The sequence below is a fragment of the Psittacula echo genome (assembly GCF_963264785.1).
Source record: "Psittacula echo genome assembly, chromosome: 1".
Classification (NCBI taxonomy): domain Eukaryota; kingdom Metazoa; phylum Chordata; class Aves; order Psittaciformes; family Psittacidae; genus Psittacula; species Psittacula echo.
This window is the reverse complement of record NC_137735.1, coordinates 164960396-164980274: the sequence shown is the minus strand read 5'-3', so window position 1 is coordinate 164980274 and position 19879 is coordinate 164960396. Positions and strand designations below refer to the sequence as shown.

General features: G+C 44.8%; 1 protein-coding gene across 1 annotated transcript in view; it reads left to right on the top strand.

Moving 5' to 3' along the window:
• Positions 1 to 19879, top strand: part of SFMBT2 (Scm like with four mbt domains 2) — a gene marked incomplete at both ends in the record, with an annotated part of 99467 nt that overhangs the window by 57135 nt on the left and 22453 nt on the right. The window contains 7 exons of the mRNA XM_080632100.1: positions 3325 to 3426; positions 3991 to 4138; positions 9652 to 9734; positions 12623 to 12749; positions 17128 to 17241; positions 18558 to 18600; positions 19152 to 19222. Coding sequence (XP_080488226.1) covers positions 3325 to 3426; positions 3991 to 4138; positions 9652 to 9734; positions 12623 to 12749; positions 17128 to 17241; positions 18558 to 18600; positions 19152 to 19222 — 688 coding nt within the window. The remainder of the gene's footprint in view (positions 1 to 3324; positions 3427 to 3990; positions 4139 to 9651; positions 9735 to 12622; positions 12750 to 17127; positions 17242 to 18557; positions 18601 to 19151; positions 19223 to 19879) is intronic.

The window sequence follows — 19879 nt, the reverse complement described above, 5'->3', positions numbered from 1 at the left end:
AAATATTCTGCCTATTCATCTCCATTTCAGCAAAAATTGAAGCTTACTTGGAGATGTTGGTAGAAAATAATGGCTAGTGACACCCTCTTAGGTGGCTTTGAATGCCATGAAATAGTGGTAAAGGACTGGATTCTGTCATCCATAATCACTTTAGGCATTTCTTTTGCTTGGCTGCAGAGCCTGGCGGGGACCAGGGGAAAGTCTCACCCCTCCATTCCTCTTCTTGTAACTGCTTTTATTAAACAGGCGCCTTCCCTGTCAATGTGAATAAAGTGTGGAGAGAGCAGTTCATTATTCAGTGTATCACTTTGAGCCTGATACTAATTAAAAGCTTTACCATCACTTCTGTGGGGCCTGTTCTTAGGAATTATGTAAATTAATTGGACTTTTGAAGAGGAGCGTATGCCAAATCCTAAGTAATTCCCTGCTGGCTGAGGCAAGTCCAGCACTGGAATTGGTGCATGCTATCGGGATCTTCTTTTCCTTTCGTGGCTGCAAAAAGGGCTGCTTTGGTAAATTTTGATGCTTCTCTTTAGAGAATAAATGAGAGACATGCAACATCCAGGCCCTAACCATTTGCCAGAGATTGGTACAAAAGTGTTTTCTCCATGAAAGCTTTTCCATCTCAAAAGTGACATTTAACACAGACAAGCTTTTTATTTCCACAGCACCTCACCAAACCAATGTACGTTCCTGCTTCAAAGAGGGCTTTGACCCTCAGAAGAGAGATGTACGTGAGATCCCATGAACTCCCCTTGTGAGTTCAGTCTTGCTATTAATTTAATGGGGAAGATATTTACATGCTATGCTGAATGAGAAGGGAGACTTGATCCTGAGGTACATAGTGTGTGGAGAAAAGGAGGTGTGCTGTTGAAGTAAAATAGCTTTAGATGTTATTAGCTTTCTTTTTTTTCTCAACCTGTTTATATTTTTTCCATTGAAGAAGGCCAAAACAAATAGCAGGAGATGAACCAAAAAAAATGATTCAAATACAAATGGGAAGTAATATGGTTTGGTCTCCATACATTTTGGTCTCAATCAACAAATCACTTCAGAAGCTGATGAAACTACTCGCGTGTCTGAGCATAAACACTATTAAGTACTTTGGTGGATCTTGGGTTATACTGGAACTTTTTGGTGGGGAGATGCTGCATGGTGAGCTTGCTTCCACATGTACATTTTGCAAGGCTGCCTTTTCTTTGCCACCTCACCTTAAGGATTAAGAGACATCGGGTGTGGATCCTCGTGCAGGAGGAGGCAGCCCTCCGGCACAGATGCTTCTGACCATTGGGAATTTGAAGTTCAGAGCTGGTGAAGTCTGAATTTTGCAGCCATCATCTTTTCCCAAGATGGCAATTTGGTGACCTGTCCATTTGATGCATCCCTGGTACTAGGCAACCTCTGTGTACAAGGAGACAGATTTTCTTCCCTAGTTCTACTTCTATTCGATGAAACTGTGCAAAGCTGCTAGAAATGGGTCTCTGGTCTCTTTGGGGCTTTAGTGGTGGGGAAGTGACGGCCAGCAAGCACAAGTGTGGCTGATGGGTATGCTACACTGCCGGTTGCTCAGACTCCTGAATGTCTGCTCCTTCCTCAGCCATTAGGTCATTGGGCTCTGGGCCATTTTCACTCCATCTTCCTCAGTTTCCCAGTGAGTTTGTGCTTGTTCTGTGAGACTGAATCCATTCCAGGTTGCCCAGGGGGGTTGTGGAGTCTCCTACGTTGGAGATATTCAAGGCCCGGCTGGACAAGTTCCTGTGTGATGTACTCGAGGTTACCCTGCTCTTGCAGGGGGGTTGGACTAGATGAGCTTTTGAGGTCCCTTCCAACCCTTGGGATTCTGTGATTCTGTGATTACGATTTTCTTGACTGCTTTTTGTTCCCACAGAAAAGGCTCCCTAACACTGCAGGTTGGTAAGATGAAAATAGCGGTTCATTTAATCGTGCTTGGAGCTTGTAAAAATCCTTATCTCTAATGGCACCAGTGATGTAAGATCCCAAAATAGAAGTTGTTAAGTCTACGAGTGAAGACAATTCTTGGGAAAAGAAAGCACAATGACATACAACTTTGGATCAATAGAAAATCGTTTTAGAACAAGAATACAACATGTAGCAATGAATGTAGATGGGAACGATATTGCTAACCACATAGTAGAGAGCAAGCTTTCTGCGTGCGTTTTGGAGTCGTCTGTATGTGTGTGTTAAATATAACATCATCTCTTTTTATGCGTGTAGTGGCTAATGCACAGATGGTTTAGAAATACTGCAGGACATTTTCATTGACTGAACACAAAATATGATAATTACTCTGGAATTAGGATGCCAACTTGTATGCCTCTTAGACAGGGGTCATGAGAGATGGAGTGATTTGCTGGATGTTAAATGCCAAACTGGTGGCAAATCAGGGAATTAAAACTCAGTTGCTTCTGCATTTCGCATCTGTATCCTGCTGCCATCTCAGAGCTGTGGGGTGAAGCCCTCTTTGTGCAGTTTTCTGGGTGCAGCCAGGTTTGATCCTGGGTAAAAGTGGTGGGCATGTACTTGAGCACAGCTGCGAGTCTCACCAACACGTTCTATTATTGCCCACATTTTGGGTCCAAGTTCGTTGTCTTCGCCCTAGGCCACCTTTAGTCTCCTGGGTGAAGAGAAGATCTTTCCATTTTGCAGCGCATGGAAACCAGAACAGGTCCTTCTTTTGGTGCCCTGCAGGAGCTGGACATTTATCAGGGTAAATAAGGGCCACCCTGAGCTGTTTGCATCCATGTTGTGCATTACCCCAGGGGATGTCAGATCTCAGGAATATGTTCTTCCCTGTGGGGTGGTGAGGGCCTGGAAGAAGTTGCCCAGAGAAGCTGTGGCTGCCCCATCCCTGGCAGTGCTCAAGGCCAGGTTAGATGGGGCTTGGAGCGAGCTGCCCTAGTGGAAAGTGTCCCTGCCCGTGCAGGGGTTTGGAACTGGATGTTCCTTAAGGTCCCTTCCAACCCAAACCAGTCTGATTTCTCAGACAGGTCCTCATTTTGGTGAGCATGATCTCCTTGTTGACCAAGTTCAGGTTAGACGCTGTTGACAAGGTGGGTGCACATTGTGCTTTAAATATGATGGGCTTGGTCCTGCAGATCTGTCCTCTAGGAGTGAGGCTGTTCCCTCTTTATGGTTGGGTTGGCATGAAAAGAGCAAAGGACCAGGAGCAGCCAGTTGGGAGTCAATCTCCTAATCAGCTGAGTGACAGAATCCACATGGATGCATTTCAAATAGATATGTTGACCTCTTCTTTGAGGATGGCACGGGCATACCATGTGCTCCACTTCCCATCTCTTCTTACAGGACCATGCTGATTTGCGAAACCACTTCTTCACTGTGGGGATGAAGCTGGAGGCGGTGAATGTAAGGGAGCCATTTCATATCTGTCCTGCATCAGTGACCAAGGTGAGTTCCCAGAAAAGAAGGATGAAAACAGCCACCGTTAAAAATCCATGGATGTTCCTAATTAATGAATTAATTCTTTCCCACCAAATTGTCACCAGCTAACTGCATGCACGTAAATCCAATGGGGATGGGCATGTCCATCTACCACGTCCATGCAAAAAAAAGGATCCCTTTTTTATGCCGATCTCCCCTCCATGCATATGTATTTTCTGTGAGCATCTGGGAAGCCTTTTGAAATAAAGCAGCTGGGTGGAAGCTGCAGCTGGATCCACACTTTCAAGGACAAGAGAGGGAAGGCTGTGGGGTTTATAGGATTGCCTCCAGTCCTTGCTCAGCTATTGGCACACTGAGTGACCATAAACCCCAGCGCTTCCCCTTGCCTCAGTTTACCCATGTCTGAAACTCAGGCTTTGATTTCTTTGGTAGAAGCACTTTAATACAAAGTGTTAGGTTAGAGTGGGTTATTTTCATGAATGGTTTGATTCCAGGGCCTGGCTGTCCACATTCCTTAAAGTGACAGAGAATTTAACTTCTGGTTTTGTTTTCTTCTTTTTCACCCCTTAGGTTTTTAACAATCATTATTTACAAGTGACCATTGACGACTTGAGGCCTGAACCCAGCAAAATCTCAATGCTTTGCCATGCGGATTCCTTAGGGATTTTGCCGATACAGTGGTGCCTTAAAAACGGAGTCAATCTCACACCTCCCAAGGGTTTGTATTTCTTCTTGGTGATCTCCTCTGAAGGAAGCTTGCTTGTTATTATTGCCTTTAAAACCATGATGTGTTCATTGCAGACCATCACCCTAAGTATCTGAAACCAGAGTAGCTCTATTGAGTCGCTGCAACTGTTCTGGCTCATACCAGCCCATGAACATCTCTGCAAGCAAGTCTTGCTGGTGGATTGATGTCCGGGTGCAGCCTGCTTCAGAATGCAGTCTGAATCAGGCTGCATTGAAACCTAGTGTATTCCCATGAAATGCCTGTTTGTGATGCTTTGTGTGTGTAGAGAGCAAAAGGAGCATTAAAAATCATATTATACTAGAGGCAAACCAGGCATCTCCCTGAAATTCCTCAACCCCTGCCTTCCAAAAAACCCCCAAACACTAAGTTTTGTACGCACAGATTTGTCTTAATTTTGGAAAAACCATACTGCTGCCAAACCCAGGGAAGTGAAGGGTTATTCCCTACCAGATTCAGAGTCCTCTTGTGTGAATCCAGAGTATCTCTTCAGCACACGTGATTTGAAATTCCCAACAGTGTCCTGGAGTCCTGTGCGTGCAGCTGCATATGGTGCATCCATGATTTCCCTGTTGCTTTTGCTGAAATAAATGTGCTGTCTGGATGCAGGCTCTCTCCTGCTTGAATCCAGTAGGAATGATAATGCCTGTGTAACAGTGAGCAGTTGGCTAGAAAAGTTGCTACAAATGAAAGTCAATGGAATGTGTTGGTTTTGCCACCCCAAATTCACATGCAGCTTCCCCCAGGCCAGCTAATTAACTAAACTAGAACATAGAATGGTTTGGGTTGGAAAGGACCTTAAGATCATCCAGTTTCAACACCCTGCCATGGACAGGGATGCCTCACCCTTGACTATGTTGCCCAAGGCTCTGTCCAACCTGACCTTGAACGTAGGCCAGACATTTCTCTTTACAGGGTCGTTGCCCAGTATTTTCCAATCCATGCTGATGCATCTGAGATGGTGTTTTGTGGGCCAAGTGCATCTGAGCTCTCCTTTAAATGCCAACACTTTTAGAAGTGTCTGTAGCATCTGTTGGATGGATATTTCTCAATTTGGCCAGTAATGTCTAAAGGAGAAATAGTTATCTGATGTGGTGCCTGCTGATTGGGGTCCACCTGAGCTCCTCAGAAAATGCAGAGAGTCTCCCCTCATTCCCCTGATGAAATAACTTTGGTTTCTGCTGTCAGATCAGAAATCTTGGGGGGAAGCTATTAAAAAGGCATAAAGCAAGTGGCAGATAAGATACATGCTCTATATTCCTGTGTTTGTTACTATGTAAGAGGGCTGGGTGCCCAAACTGCATTTTAGCACCTTTGGTGTCAAAACCCTCTTCCGTTGACGGACATGCTCTTTGAGTCACTAAAATGTAATCAGATGTTAGAATGATTTCTTTGTTTTAGAAAACAACAACAAAAACCCACAAACCACCAAAAAAGAAAGCACAGGGAAATCATCCGAGCTCGCACTCAGGTAGCCAGTCTTCTCTGAGCAGAATAATGCCATCTTTGAATAAAGGAATAACCAGGGCTGATAGGAGAGTGCTGCAATGCTGTGGGAGTGCAGAAGGCTGTGGTGTGAGCTAATGGGCAGATCTGTAGAAGGAGGAAATCCCACCCCTTCCACCCAAATCACTGGGCAGCTCTACCCGGGTACCCAGAGTTGCCCCTTCTCAGACAAGATTTGACCAGGCTCCTGCTTCCCCAGCACTCAACACATTCCCAACCAACATCACCCTTAACAGAGAGTGTGTTGAAAACACTTAGCGTTGCCCAAATGGTTTTCGCTTTTGAAAGGCAGGAAGTTCCCATGGAGCAAAAGATGGCGATGGAAGAAGTCCTTTTTCTTTGGAGGGATTTGTTTGCTATATTCTGGACTTGGGTTTTTTTGGTTAATTTGTGATTGGCAAGGCAGTTTTCTGATTTTAAAATTAACTGGTTTGATTTCATCAAAACAGCGTGCCAGGTTGGGGTGTTTGGGTTCAAAGGCATTTATTTGTCTGATATCCTATTCTCTTGCCTTTTTTTTCCCCTATCAGGCCTTTGTTGAAGCCAAACATTTACTACATGAGTCATGAACAGGAGGCGCAAACATTTGCTACTAGAAATAGAGAGCAGTATTTTCCTGTACAGTGCCAAAAATGAATACCCGTTTACTGCTGCTGTATAAACACTGAACAAGCACTGTTTATATTTATTAGAGCTGAATTTATAGACCACTTCCCTTTAAAGTAACACCTATTGTTCCTTTTTTATGAGCTATTAAGAGGGGGGAAAAACATATTGGTGGCGCTCCTGGCTATAAGGCTAACCAAGAAAATGCCACTTCCAAAACTTCCAGTATATTTGTGTTGTTATATTTGCTTCTGATTAGACCACTGGGCTTTTCCATGCTGAGAGCAAGCACGATGAGGTATGACGTGACTGAGGAGCACAGTTGAATCATACAAAGTTTTAAACGTTATTACTTGAGCTGAGCAGTAAAGAATAACAGTATGTGAGTGTCACATGCTAATGGAGGTGCTGGGCACATAGTACCTCCCCACGTTCTAAGGGAGGCAGCTTATATCATGATGCTCCGTGAAAAGGCCATATACAGGTCCAGGCTTGTTTGAAGCCAGTTCTTGAGCATGCTCATCTTGGAGTCATCATCTTTGGGCTGTTGAAGTGAGTTATGGCAAACTCTAACTGCCCTCCCAGGTTTTGATCCTGCTGAAGTCTACAGCAAAGGGTCTTCCAGCAATCTCAGTGGTTCCAGGCCAAGCCAATGGTTGGTTGTGTGGTGACAATACAGTCAAGTGTTTATACCTCAGTGAAACCTTGTCAATGTGCCTTTTCCATCCACTCGGCCAAGATTTTGTGCCACTTGCAATAAAGATTCAAAACCTGACCATTGGGGGTTTAAATCAGAGATGAGAGAACATGCAAGCTGTGGGCAGATTTTTGGGTCCCTGAAGGCAGTGTGCCCTGGCAGCTGTGGAGGACCCCGTATGTTTTAATGGAGACAGCTATGCTGCAACTTCCATAGTTGTTATGTAGACAACTGAGCCCATCACCCTGGCTTCTTCTGGAGTCAATAGGGAGCAAGAGGGACTTTCACAAGGCTTCTTCTGCAGGACAGACAGATCACCCCCAGACCTGCCTGTTTCCCTGTTGACTCTTTAGGGAATGCAGAGGGACAGGCAAAGCTACAGGCATCTCCACTGCAAACATCAGTATGCGATCAGATGATCTGTATGTGATCAGATGAATCCCCTTCTGATGCCATGTGCATTTCACCTCCTTTTTTCCATTTAATTTTATGAAGCTGGAAAGTATCTGGCAAACAAATAACTGGAAAGAAAAAAGGAGATGGAAGAAGAAGCAGGATGAAAACGCACAGTTCCAGAAATTGGTTGTTAAAACCAATGCAAGGGTATATATTTTTGTATGAAAAATGAACATTCTCTATAAGTAGCTGCCCTTTTTTACTGTCCTGTGCATGTTTACTCCTAGCTTTCCAATTGTTACGCACTTTCATGCCCCACGGAGAGAGGCATCTTAGCTCAAGGCTTTATCTCATTAGTTTGTCATGTAGGCACTCATTAGGATTAGAAGTTCATCTTATCCCATACACTTGCATGGTAGCAGGATGCTTGAGCATTTTTACCTCCTGTTTTGGTTATGGGTGACTGCAAGGTGACTCCACTCAGTATTCCAGTCCTTGCCTACAAAAATGTCGTCATTTTCATTGTGATAAATGATCCATTCCCATCTGATCTTGAACGTCCCTTTTTGACTATCAATGAAAAAGGTTTTAAGGGATGTTCTGTGAGATGAGGCCAAGCTGAGATGCCAGACAGAGAGACAGAGGCCTTTAGGTGAGTCCTGAGACTTCAGTGAGAGTAGTTCTGCAATAATGTTGGTATTGACAGTGTCATCACAGGGCCCTGGACAGGATTAGCACTCTTTGGTTTCAGGCACTTCAAAAATATAGACGAAGAGGCAGACCAAAAAAAAAACCCAAAAGCAAATAGGAAAACCCTTTTTCTTCCAAGACTGTTTTTTCCTAAATACCCAGATAAGAAGAGTGGATGAGCAGAGTTCTGTTTTATCTTTCTATGATGAGACTGTTTGAGAGATGCTCACAGAAATCAATGTTGCTTCCCATTTTTCTTCCTAGAAGCAGAGGCTGAAGGGATCTTCTACTTGATGAGGCTTTAGTCTTGGAAATCTGCATTCATTTTCCTGTTCTGCTTCAGATTTCTATACAGCCTTGGATAGCACGCTTACTACGATGGGATTCAGCTCACGTATGCAGAGCTGCTGGAAAGTCAGCCTTAGCGGGTACATCCATATCCATGAAGAGAGAGAATTTATCTCATGCTTTGAAAGAGAGGATGGATCAGCTCCTGATTGTGCTCATCCTCTCTCTGTCCACTGCTGTGGGACCCTTGATGTCCAGCTCCGTAACCCCATTTTTTAGATAGGAGAAGGAAGTCCTGGATCAGTCCCACCTGGAAACTGGGACAGACACACATCTCACTAGTTGTGGGTTTATTAAAGCCTGGGAGATGTTGAAAGGAAAGGGAAAATAAGGAAAATAAACATGGTTTGTTACTTTTGACGCAGACCTGAAGTTTTCAAAGCAAAATACAGAAGGTGTGTGAGTGAGAAAAAAAATGAACATGAGCCGGCTGCAGTGTGCGCTCGCAGCCCAGAAAGCAACCGTATCCTGGGCTGCATCAAGAGAAGTGTGACCAGCAGGTCAAAGGAGGTGATCCTGCCCCTCTGCTCTGCTCTCGTGAGACCTCACTTGGAGCATTGTGTGCAGTTCTGGTGTCCTCAACATCAAAAGGACATGGAACTGTTGGAACAAGTCCAAAGGAGGCCACGAGGATGATCAGGGACTGGAGCACCTCCTGTATGGAGACAGGCTGAGAAAGTTGGGGCTGTTCAGCCTGGAGAAGAGAAGCTGCGTGGAGAACTCAGAGCAGCCTTCCAGTATCTGAAGGGGGCCTACAAGGATGCTGGGGATGGACTCTTCATCAGGGACTGTAGTGACAGGACAAGGGGTAACGGGTTCAAACTGAAACAGGGGAAGTTTAGATTGGATCTAAGGAAGAAATTCTTTACTGAGAGGGTGGTGAGGCACTGGAATGGGTTGCCCAGGGAGGTTGTGAATGCTCCATCCTTGGCGGTGTTCAAGGCCAGGTCGGACAGAGCCTTGGGTGCCATGGTTTAGTGTGAGGTGTCCCTGCCCATGGCAGGGGGGTTGGAACTGGATGATCTCAAGGTCCTTTCCAACCCAAACTATTCTATGATTCTATGATTCTATGACATTGGCTCTCATGGTGTATGAACTGGCATAGAACCTGCCTGCTGACACTGCGCAGCTCCCTGAGCTGGGATGCTGGAACACAAGTGCTTGTCTGCTTGGGGCCCATTTTGTGCTCTCTCTCTGGTGTGAAGTGGTGGCTGATGGCGCTTTCTGTTCTGTCACGCTGCAGGTTACTCTGGCCAGGACTTTGACTGGGCAGACTACCAGAAGCAGTGTGGAGCGGAGGCTGCGCCTCACCTGTGCTTTAGAAACGTAAGTTCTCATTTTGCCTTTGTGTCACTCCTGTTGATCCATGTGAAACAAAACAGCTTGCACAGGAAAGCTACAGGCAAGCTGCAGCAAAGCTTTCAGAGGTCCTCCCAGTCTACCATGAGTCTGACAGAAAGAAAGCTGGAGGAGTGTTTCACGTCTCCATCCCTAAAAGAGAAGAGAAAGTATCTTACTCTTGTCTTTTTCTGATTCATTTCGATTTCCTGGTCCTCATCTCTTCTCTGATCACTTAGCACAAGAAGGATCTCAACTGACCATTACCAGTAATTCAAATGCTATTAAAACCCAATAAACTAGGTAGAAAATTGCGTGATATCATCTGGCCCTTTTCCCGTTTCTCTCTTCTTCCCAGAGGGATACATTTAACCAAACCAAATGCATTTAAAAGCTAAGGTTGAAACTGTTGATTCAGAGTAAGAGAGGGGTGATTAACCTGAATGGGTGCTCTCGTCTTTGCAACAGCTCATGTGCTTCCTTGATACAGCAACAGGGATGTGAGCATAAACAACACCTTTACGCCGGAGGCCGTCAAGATTCAGAGCTTTGGCAATAGTCTTTTGCAGGCTGTTTTCTGGGAATGGCAGTCCAGTATGGCTTGATCCGACATGTATTAACTACTCGGTGAAAAAGAGATGTAACCTTCTGCCTTTTCCAGTAGCCTGGTGCTGCTCTTCATGCTCCCATCAACTGATGGAAGTTGAGATCCTATCAGGAGCTGACAGTATGGTGGTACCTAAAACGGGCAAAATATATTGGTGTGTGAATGGGGGGCAAGCGGGTTCTTCAGGCATTACATAGACTCTCACTTTACTCAGAAGACTGAGACAGGGTATTTATGAAAATCAGCACGGAGACAGGCTCACAAGACACCAGATGTGTTTTTGCATGGCCTTCCTCATCTGTGGTGGCTCAGGAGCAGCCTTGAACAGACCTTTGATGGTGAACTGATGAATTTGAACACTTCTTGTTGATGAATTCAGAAGACCTGTATCATCAACAGAGTTTGGCTTGGGAATCAAATCAGAGTTGGGATTTCTTTGCTCCGTTTATTGCGCCATGCTATGCCTCAAGGCACTTTAAGCAAAGATTCCTGGAAGCACTTTGGGAAGCTGGACAATGCTGCATCACACCAATGGAGTGGGACAATTATCACATCTTTTCTGCAGGCTCCCCTCCCTTTTCTTTATATCTCTTTTCATTTTGTCAAGTAATGGGTCTATGCTCTCAGCACCAGCAGCCTTGAGAGAAGTCTCTGTGTAATATCATCCAAAGATTAAATCAGATCTAAGCACTTTTGCTTCCTTTTCTGTAAGGAAACATTCATCAGGTGAACATGTGTCTGTTATTCTTTCACTCTCAATAACACAGTTCTCTGCAGAGAGATGTAATCTCTTGCTTGTTGCTTGTCCAGCCTCCCTGGCAGGTCGGTTCATTTGTTGCATGGCTGTGAGAGGCTCTTTGATAGAAGCTGTATTGCAGGCACATCTTCCACTAGATGTGGTGCTGGAAGTGGATGTGCTGTAACTGTTTCCCCCAGGGAGGGTGGATATTTAACAAGGAGAAGCAGTTATGAAATGGATTGACATGACCAAACGCTTAGTAAAATAAACTCCCAGCTAACTGTTTTGCCATTGATTCGGTATAAATAGCCTCCAGCACTGAATTGCAATGAAAGGAGCCCGTGTGATGATAAATGACGTTTCTTTGTTAGGCAACATAAAAGGCATTTAAACAAACTTGGCCTGCTTTTATGCAGTCCTAGCCACTGGCAGCTTTTATAGGGTGAAGCTGATCTGTGTGCTGAGCGAGACTTGCAACAGTCCAAGCAATGTTTGAGACAAGCAGCACATTCTTGGAAGGCCTCATTATGAACAGCAGGTCAAATCCAGAAGTTTTTCATCTCATAAAGAGCTCCCAGTGAAGTGCCCATGGTCTGAGGTGCTGTATGCATAGCAGAATGCTTGAATTCGAGTCTGGCTTCCAGTTGTTCACATGGGGTTGCTGGACAGATTGGTGTCATTTTGAGCCAGTGACAGTTACTACCCATCCTAATTATTATTAGCCAAAATCTCAGCCAAGAGAGGGAATTTTGTCATGCTACTGTGTGCAAATAGAGTGGTGCAAGCACTTGAAGCTGATGTGTTGCAAAACAAGTGGGACAAAGAGGAGGAAAATGAAAGGAAAGGAAGCCATGGCATGGCTACAGTGTGTTAGTGTGTTTTATGGGATAGTCATGGTGGTGATATGGGGAAAGGACTGAGACTAAGTGAAAGGAGAGGGGATGCTGGGAGGGATAGAAGGTAAGGATGAAGGTCACAGCCTCCTTCAGGCATCCCTCTGCTCCAACACATCATCTTCCATGGGCTGCAGGTGGGTGTCTGCTCCACCATGGTTTGCACCAGGGGCTGCAGGGGAATCTCTGCTCTGGTTCCTGGAACACCTCTTCTTTCCTTCCTCGCTGACCTTGGGGTCTGCAGGGCTGTTGCTGTCACATATTCTCACTCCTCTCCCCAGCTGCAGTTGCTTTTGTGCATCAACTGTTCCCCTTCTTAACTGTGTTATCCCAGAGGCTCTACCACCATCACTGCTGGGCTCAGCTTTGGCCAGTGGTGGGTTTGTCTTGGAGCTGCTGGTGTTTGCTCTATCAAACATGTGGGAAGCTTCTAGCAGCTTCTCACAGAAACCACCCCTGTAGCATTCCCCACTACCAAACCCCAATACAGATGTTCAGGGCAGCTCCATTTTGAATCTGAATGTGTTCATCAGTGTATCCTGCACTTCCAGTGGAAATCAAGCCATGCTAAACTTATGCTTCCTGGTCACACAGTGCTGCACTTCCATGTTTCAGTGTTGGCTCTTGACTCTTTCAGACATCCTTCAGCCGTGGCTTTACTAAGAATATGAAGCTGGAGGCGGTGAACCCCAGGAACCCTGCAGAGATATGCGTTGCTTCTGTCACCTCAGTTAAAGGACGGTTAATGTGGCTTCACCTTGAAGGTATGTGCTGTAAAGGCTTCTTGTGTTTGTGCGGTTCACTCCAGCACTCTCTTAATTTTGTCCTCCATCCTCTGCACAAAACTGCTTTCTCCATCCATTCCATTATATACACGTTGACCAGTAATATGTTATAAAGCATTATCTTTCGCTAAGGGAGACACAAAGACCTTCCACCTCCCCATCAATGTGGACTCTTATCAGTGTGATCTCCGTTGATGATAGAAACCTCCTCTCTGCCAACATGATAGACCTGCATCCTGGAAATGGATGTTTGCCTCACTTGTGTGGCTGAGACTTCCACTGTTATTCCCAATGTGCTCTCGTGGGATCGTCTGACCCCTGTAACTCTTTCCTTTTCTCTCTCCTTCCCTCCGTAGAGAAAAGGTTTCCAGTCAAAAGCCCTTGAAGTTAGTAAAAACATTGTCAGGTAACCCAAAGTACCTCATTCGTGCCAGCAGCTTGTTCTGTATGTAAAAAAGGCAGATGTTCAGTGGTGTTTAGCTCTATGAAGTAGCTTTATATGGTAGACAAGGCTTCCTGACACCTCCATGATAAATCCCATTCTGAGATTTATAACTTGGTGCCTACCAAAGGAGAAATTCCTCCTGACCTAAAGCTTGGCAGGCCAAATCATTCATGCCTCTTGTGTCTTTGCTGCTGAACCTCAAGGTTTGGACTGGCTGAGAGGTGGGAACAGCAGAGCTGCAGACATGTGCCTGAATGCAGGAGAGGTGATTTGGGATGTAGGAGAGCTGGGTTGCCGTCCTTCTCCATCCCTGACATAGAGCTGTCACCCCAGGCAATTCGTCTCCTCTGTGGTTATCGCCAGTGTGAAGAGCAGCTACAACTTTGCATCTTTGCTTTTAGCAGAGCTGTGTGCAATAGCAGGTTTTGTCTTTTTTGTCAGAGATAACTGATTGCCTTCTGACTCGAGATAGCAAAAGCTTATCTGCAGCCTGGTCTGGACACGGAGCAGTTGTGTTTGGTAAAGAGCTGGAATCAACACTTACTGGAAATTCAGTTCTTAGTAAGGTTATTGTTGAATATCTGATCAAGGAATCAGACCCGTCTTGGCAACTTCCCTTCTTAAATGGCCAGGTGCCTTCACTTTTCTATACAGATTTTACGGGGTTTTGAATCCTTCTTCCTTCTGGCCCCCAAGCTGTAATGCTTTCAAAGGGAGTCGGTGTTCATTAAACTTTTGCCCATTATAGTAAATAGGAAGTGCTGTTTCTTAGGTCTTTAAATCAATTAGTCCTCCAAGACCCTGGATAAAAGCAGGGAGAGGGCCTCACACTCCGACCTTGCTCCTCTCCCTCATCTTTTTCTCCCTGCCTTTTATACTTCTAATTTGTTAAAGGGTGACTTTACAGCTTGTCATAAAAATAGCTGTGGGCATCTCCTTGTCTTTTGAGTCCTGATATATAGATGCTTTACGCTCTTGTTTTGTATCTCGATACCAGGAATAGAACTGTAGTAAAAGGGAGAGATGCAAAAGACTGTAAAAAATGAAGAGGAATCTTTGCTGCTGGTGAAATGTATGACTTCAGTATGCACAGTGTTGTGCTAAAGCCAGGCATTAAAAAAAACCCAAACCCTGCTTGCAGAGTTGTAAAATAAATGCGGCTTGAACTGTGGCATGGGGGTTTTTTTGACTCCATTAATACGCTATTGTTTCTAGCAGTTATTTATACTCTGGTAGCAGCAAGACTCCCCAACTACCATGGGAGCCCATCACTAAAGGCCTCGGGTCCCACCGTTTATCATGGGAACATCTGAAGCTTTCATTGTCGCCCTGTTTGACAGCCCAAACTGCAGCCATAAACCAGGACGCAGTAGTTAAGCAGCGTCGAGTTAGACACGAGGGAACATTGCTTAATAAATCCTGCTTTGTACAGTAGCAAAACTCTGTAAACTTCAGGGTGAGCATTTAATGAGCAGCAGTTGAGTTACCCCGTGTTGGAAAAGAAGCATAGGGCTGATCCGGTGCTGTGCGCATCCCATCACTTTCTGCTGCTTTATTACTCATCATCTGCATTGTTAATTTTTACTGGTTCATTTTAGATTTTAAAGCTGGAGCTTTCTGGTGTGAATTTATACAAGTAATAATGTTCACTCTCTGCAGAGCCGAGGAATGTGAGGAAAACCCTTTTGTTAATCGCTTCTCCAGGGAGGTTTTCCATGATGTTCCCTTTGAGAGCTGCTGCTCTATTCTGCCCATCCTGTAAGATTCATAGCAGCATGAGAGTTTTCTTCACTCTGTTCTCAGTCTCCCTGTTCTCTTCTATTTAACCTCTCAAGCCTTATGGATATTTCTTAATCTGAGAAGATGGCAGCATAAAAAGCAGAAGTTGAAACTAATGAGTCTCAAACAAGCTGTTTTCCACTTACATGAGCGAGGCCAAACAAAGCAGTAAGATGTTGGGAGTGGAAGGAAGGGTTATCACTTGCCAGGGGGAAGCAGCAGTGCCAAGGAGGACAGAGAAGCTTTGAGTGTATCGTGCAAGAGGAATAGTGATGTTACAGCTGAACAGACGTTATGGTGCTTCCTTGATCATCAGGGTGGCTGCAGCTGTAAACTTCAGAATGTTCATGTCACATCCATAGTTGCTTGCAAGCAGGAAAGTACATTGTCTGTTTATTTGGTCAGAATAGCACCACAGAACAGATATAGTAATGAAAAGAGTGGATTTTCCCAGATCTGGTGGAATCTCAGTGGGGAATGTGTTCATCTCTTGTTGTTTAGGGCTTCATCCTTGCCTTGCTCACTTGGTGCATGTCTTGCTACTGACTTCAGCAGTTCTCACATCAGTTCCTTGGCTGGATTTGTGGTGGTAGGTGAAAATATTTTGCTCATTGGAGGGTGCCGCTTTCATCAGGTTCAAACTGAGCAGAGATCTCTTGAAGGGAAATGGTTTTGCAGAGCATGCCAGCTGTTGAGACCTTGCATTGGTTGTATATCTTGTGCCCTCATCCCATCCTTTTCCCTTCCCCATATCCCAGCGGAATAGAAATTCTATCTTCAGTGTAATGTGTAAACATGGTGCAGGGCTCAGAAAAATACCATGAAGACACCCGTGAATCTGTGCAGACATCATGATTTCATTTTTTAATTACTTCCTCCAGCACTGTGAGCACCAGCACCTATTTTCCTCCTTCCTTTGAGTTTTCATGCAGCCACTCTCAAAAGTGCACCAAGTTTATTACTAGAGAAAAGGTTGATCCAAATGCTGTATCTCGGTCTCAATGCCATTCCCATCACAAAGTTCAATTACTGTTTCAATTACGCTGCAAGCCCTTGATGAACATTCATTAGTGGGGAGCTCCCGGTAGTTATCTAGCTGTGCACAGTCAAACACTGCTGCCTGAAGCAGGAGGCAAAGATGCTGTAACAGATGCGAAGGCAAGGATGCTGTAGGAGAAGCTGCTGATCATTTGGTCTCTTTTATTAGGAGATCATCTCACACTGATGCTGGAGCTGTAGGTCATAGGGTGGGAATGGCAGAGGGGGGTGAAGTTGCTGGCCAGGCTGTGCCAATGCAAGAGGACTTGAATTGGAGTAATTAAATGGTGTCTTGGCTCAGGAGCCAGAGTTGTTTTCAGAATAACTCAAAGCCAACAGGAATATTTCCATTTGCTGCAATGGGCTTTTGATTATGACCCACATAAACTAAGACAGGGGAGTGTCTTCTAAAGGAGATATAATGACCAAGCTGTATTTGCTTTAAGCAGAGATTTTCAGTGGGATTTTGGATTTAGTATTATGGCAAAGATCTTAGTGCGTGTGTCCCACCTGGGGCTTTTATATTGCCTCTCCTCTGCCGAGTGATCAGTTCACGTTTCATGTGCAGTGAGGAGCCCTAGGAGAATTCATGGCACTTCTAGGCAGAGGAATGGCCGTCTCTCACCCTTAAAAGCAGTGACTTAAGGGCAGAACTACCCAGCAGTGCTTCAGGGGAGGGGCACTGGGGCATAAAGGCCTATCATCACATTGCCATATATACATCTTTAGGAGCAAGCACCCAACAACTTTGGCTAACTTAACTTGTGAACTCTACAAGAACCCCACGGGTCGATCAACCCATCTTGCTGGGGAAAGTCACACGTGTTTTACCTTATTGGCTTTTGGCTGCTTTGCTGCATACCCGTAGAGTGCTCTTCATGGGGCTTTTGTCTGGAACCACATTGCGCTGTAAATGCAGCAGCCTTGCCATTGCTGTCTGTGCAGAATGGAAGATGAGATGGGGCCTGATTTTGATGCAAGGATGCAGGTTTTCACGTGTTCCATCATTTGCTTCGCTTGGTTCATGATGAATGCTCCAATGGCTCTGAGCTTGGTATTCCCTGTCTAAGTTACGTTGTAAATCTGTGTTTATAGGTTTACAGATGCCCTCTCCAGAGTACATAGTTGATGTAGAGTCTATGGACATTTTCCCCGTTGGCTGGTGTGAAGCGAATGCTTATAACCTAACTCCACCACACAAAGCTGTTTGTAAGTACATGGAAAATGGAAACCTCAAGCAGCATAGGTATTACATCAACATATATATCAGGGAGTTTGTCTTTTGTCCGTAATCCCATTCTCGGAACTTCCCACCTAACAAGCATGCTAGTAACCAGGCTGTAAGTAAAGAGCAATAAATCCAATTAGTGACCAGACTCTGCAGCACTGGTATTATGTGATTTCTACTTGTCTGTGTGATCAGTCCCTCTAAAAAATGGGATTGTTTGCACCAGGAAAGGCTGTTACGTGGTTTGAGATTGCACTGTTATGTGGATTGAGATGGTGGGTTGTGGGTTTGTGATGGGTTTGTCAGAGTGAAACCAGGTTTTGTTGTGCTGACCCAAGTTCACTCGTGTAGCTGAGTGAATTAGGGACATAGAAACTCAAATTGGGAAAACCCCCATGGGCTATAGGGTGGCATGGACATAAAGAGACCGTCCAGTTGCTTCCTCTCCAAAACAGGATCTGCTCCATCTAAATTGAGAGATGTTTGCTGACCTCCTGCAAGGGAGTGTCTGCTCCTGCCCAGGGTATCTACCCAGTTATTTCAGTGCCCTTATCAGCTCAAGAGATTTCCTTAGTATTCAATTTACATCTCTCCTGGCATAATTAAGCCTTACAGTGTTTTGTCCTGCCTTCAGTGCGTATTAAGATGAATTTCTTCCCTTTCCATTTGCATTTGAAGGCTGTTCTTGTGCGCTCAGTGGCTTGGTGCTGTTGTGTTCCTCGCAGAAGTTATCCAGCTCCAATCTGAAGCCACCAGATGAAAAATTGCCCTCACTGTTTATATTAATTAACATCCGAAAGGCAGATTTTAAAATGTGTCAGCCCTTTTGAAGAGTTAAATATGCTTAAGTTAAAAATCAGGCAGCCAGGGCCTAATTTGGGAGAATACTGCTATGGCAACGTTATGCAGCCTTATCGCAATTTATAGCTAGGGATAAATGATGCTGGAGGTAATCATGCTTGTAAAATGTAATCTTACCCATATGTGTTTCTGTATGGAAAGATATTTATGTTTTTATCTTGATTTTTTTTTCTACACTGTTCCCATAAAGCACAATATTAGCATTCCAGAGGAAGGATTAAATGTATTATTAGATCTTTAAAGTAGGTTTTAATGATGTAGTGACTTAAAAAAATACCAAGAAAAGATGGCGATAGTAATTAAGTACCGTTTCATTGTATTGCAAGTCATTTTATAGTCAGTGCATTAATACAGCTTTTTATGCGTTATGGGTATACTTTATAGGACAGAAGGGTAAAAACGTGTGCTTTTTTTCTTCCTTGCTTCATTTTTGCAGTGAGAAGGAAGAGAAGAATTGCAGTTGTGCAACCAGAAAAGCAGTAAGTTTTTGTTATTTAAGGTGATATTTCTACAGGGATGCGTCAGGTCTAACAGGGGAGATAATGCACAGAGTGACTTTGGTAACTACTGCCCTGATACTGCAGCAGAATCGACAAGAGGATACTTTGAAATATTTGTGAGCATATTAGAAAGTCTTTATAGTAGAGGTTTGTTACCGGTTGGAACTGCATAGCCAGTGTCTGATGGCCAGTAAGGGATGCTTATGGAAGACAGACATGTACCAGGAGGGCATTTCCCTATCTAGCCCTTGCACTTACTAGAAACAAGAATTTAAGGGAATTAAGTGTGAATATTTGGCCTGAAGCTTACAGACCAGAGTGTATCTTTGGAGCAGGCGTGGATCTGGCTCTTTCTTTTGCAATATGCAGGCCCTGGGCTATGATAAAACATGTGGAAATGAGGTTGTATTTGTGGTATCTCCATTCCTCAGCCCAGGCAGGTGCTGGTGAATCTCTGTCCAGCCTGAATACTGCTTCTGCCCCTTTGTCCTGTCTGCTACTGTTAAATACACCAAACTGCTGTTTGACAGGTTACCATCCACAGTGCCTGTTGAGAAAATACCTCATGACCTCTGCCCGGTTCCTCAGCCAGACACCACAGGTAAGGATGCTCGGCACTGGCAAGAGCTTTATTTCAAGGATCTATTGCTTCTATGGAGGGGGATGACCCCAGAAAGGGAGTGACTGTGTCATATGGGTGGGGAGATGGAACCACATCCTCAGGGATGTAGGAGTGGTGTGGACCCACCAACACTGCAAGGAGTCTCTGGTGGACTGCATGTGAACGCCTGGTCCTCCACATGTGAGCGCTGTGTCTTGCTGGGGCTATCTGAGTTCCCCTGCAGCTTACCCATTTCAGCTAATGATGTTAAGGCCAGGCTAATGAAGCCCTGGTGGAGATGGATGTGGTTTTTTAATTGGCATCAATGAAAATGCTTACACCAGGACTTCATGGGTCCCTGTGTTAGCATCAAGACACTGTGGCATGGCTGGTCCTTTTGCTAAAGGCAGGTTTTTCTCCCTTTTAGCAATGGCAGGAGGCTCTGGGAGTGCAGTATTCATCTATTTAATTGCTTAGGCTCAGCAAGATTTAACTCACTTTATTACAGCAGACTGCGGGACACACATTGACATCTGAGCCAACCTCCCAGGGCCCCATTACAACCAAATGGGGAGAAGTGGGCTCTTTTGGGGTACGATAACCAAAAAGTGGATAACCACTTGGATGGTAGATGAACTGCATTGAGATGTACCTGCT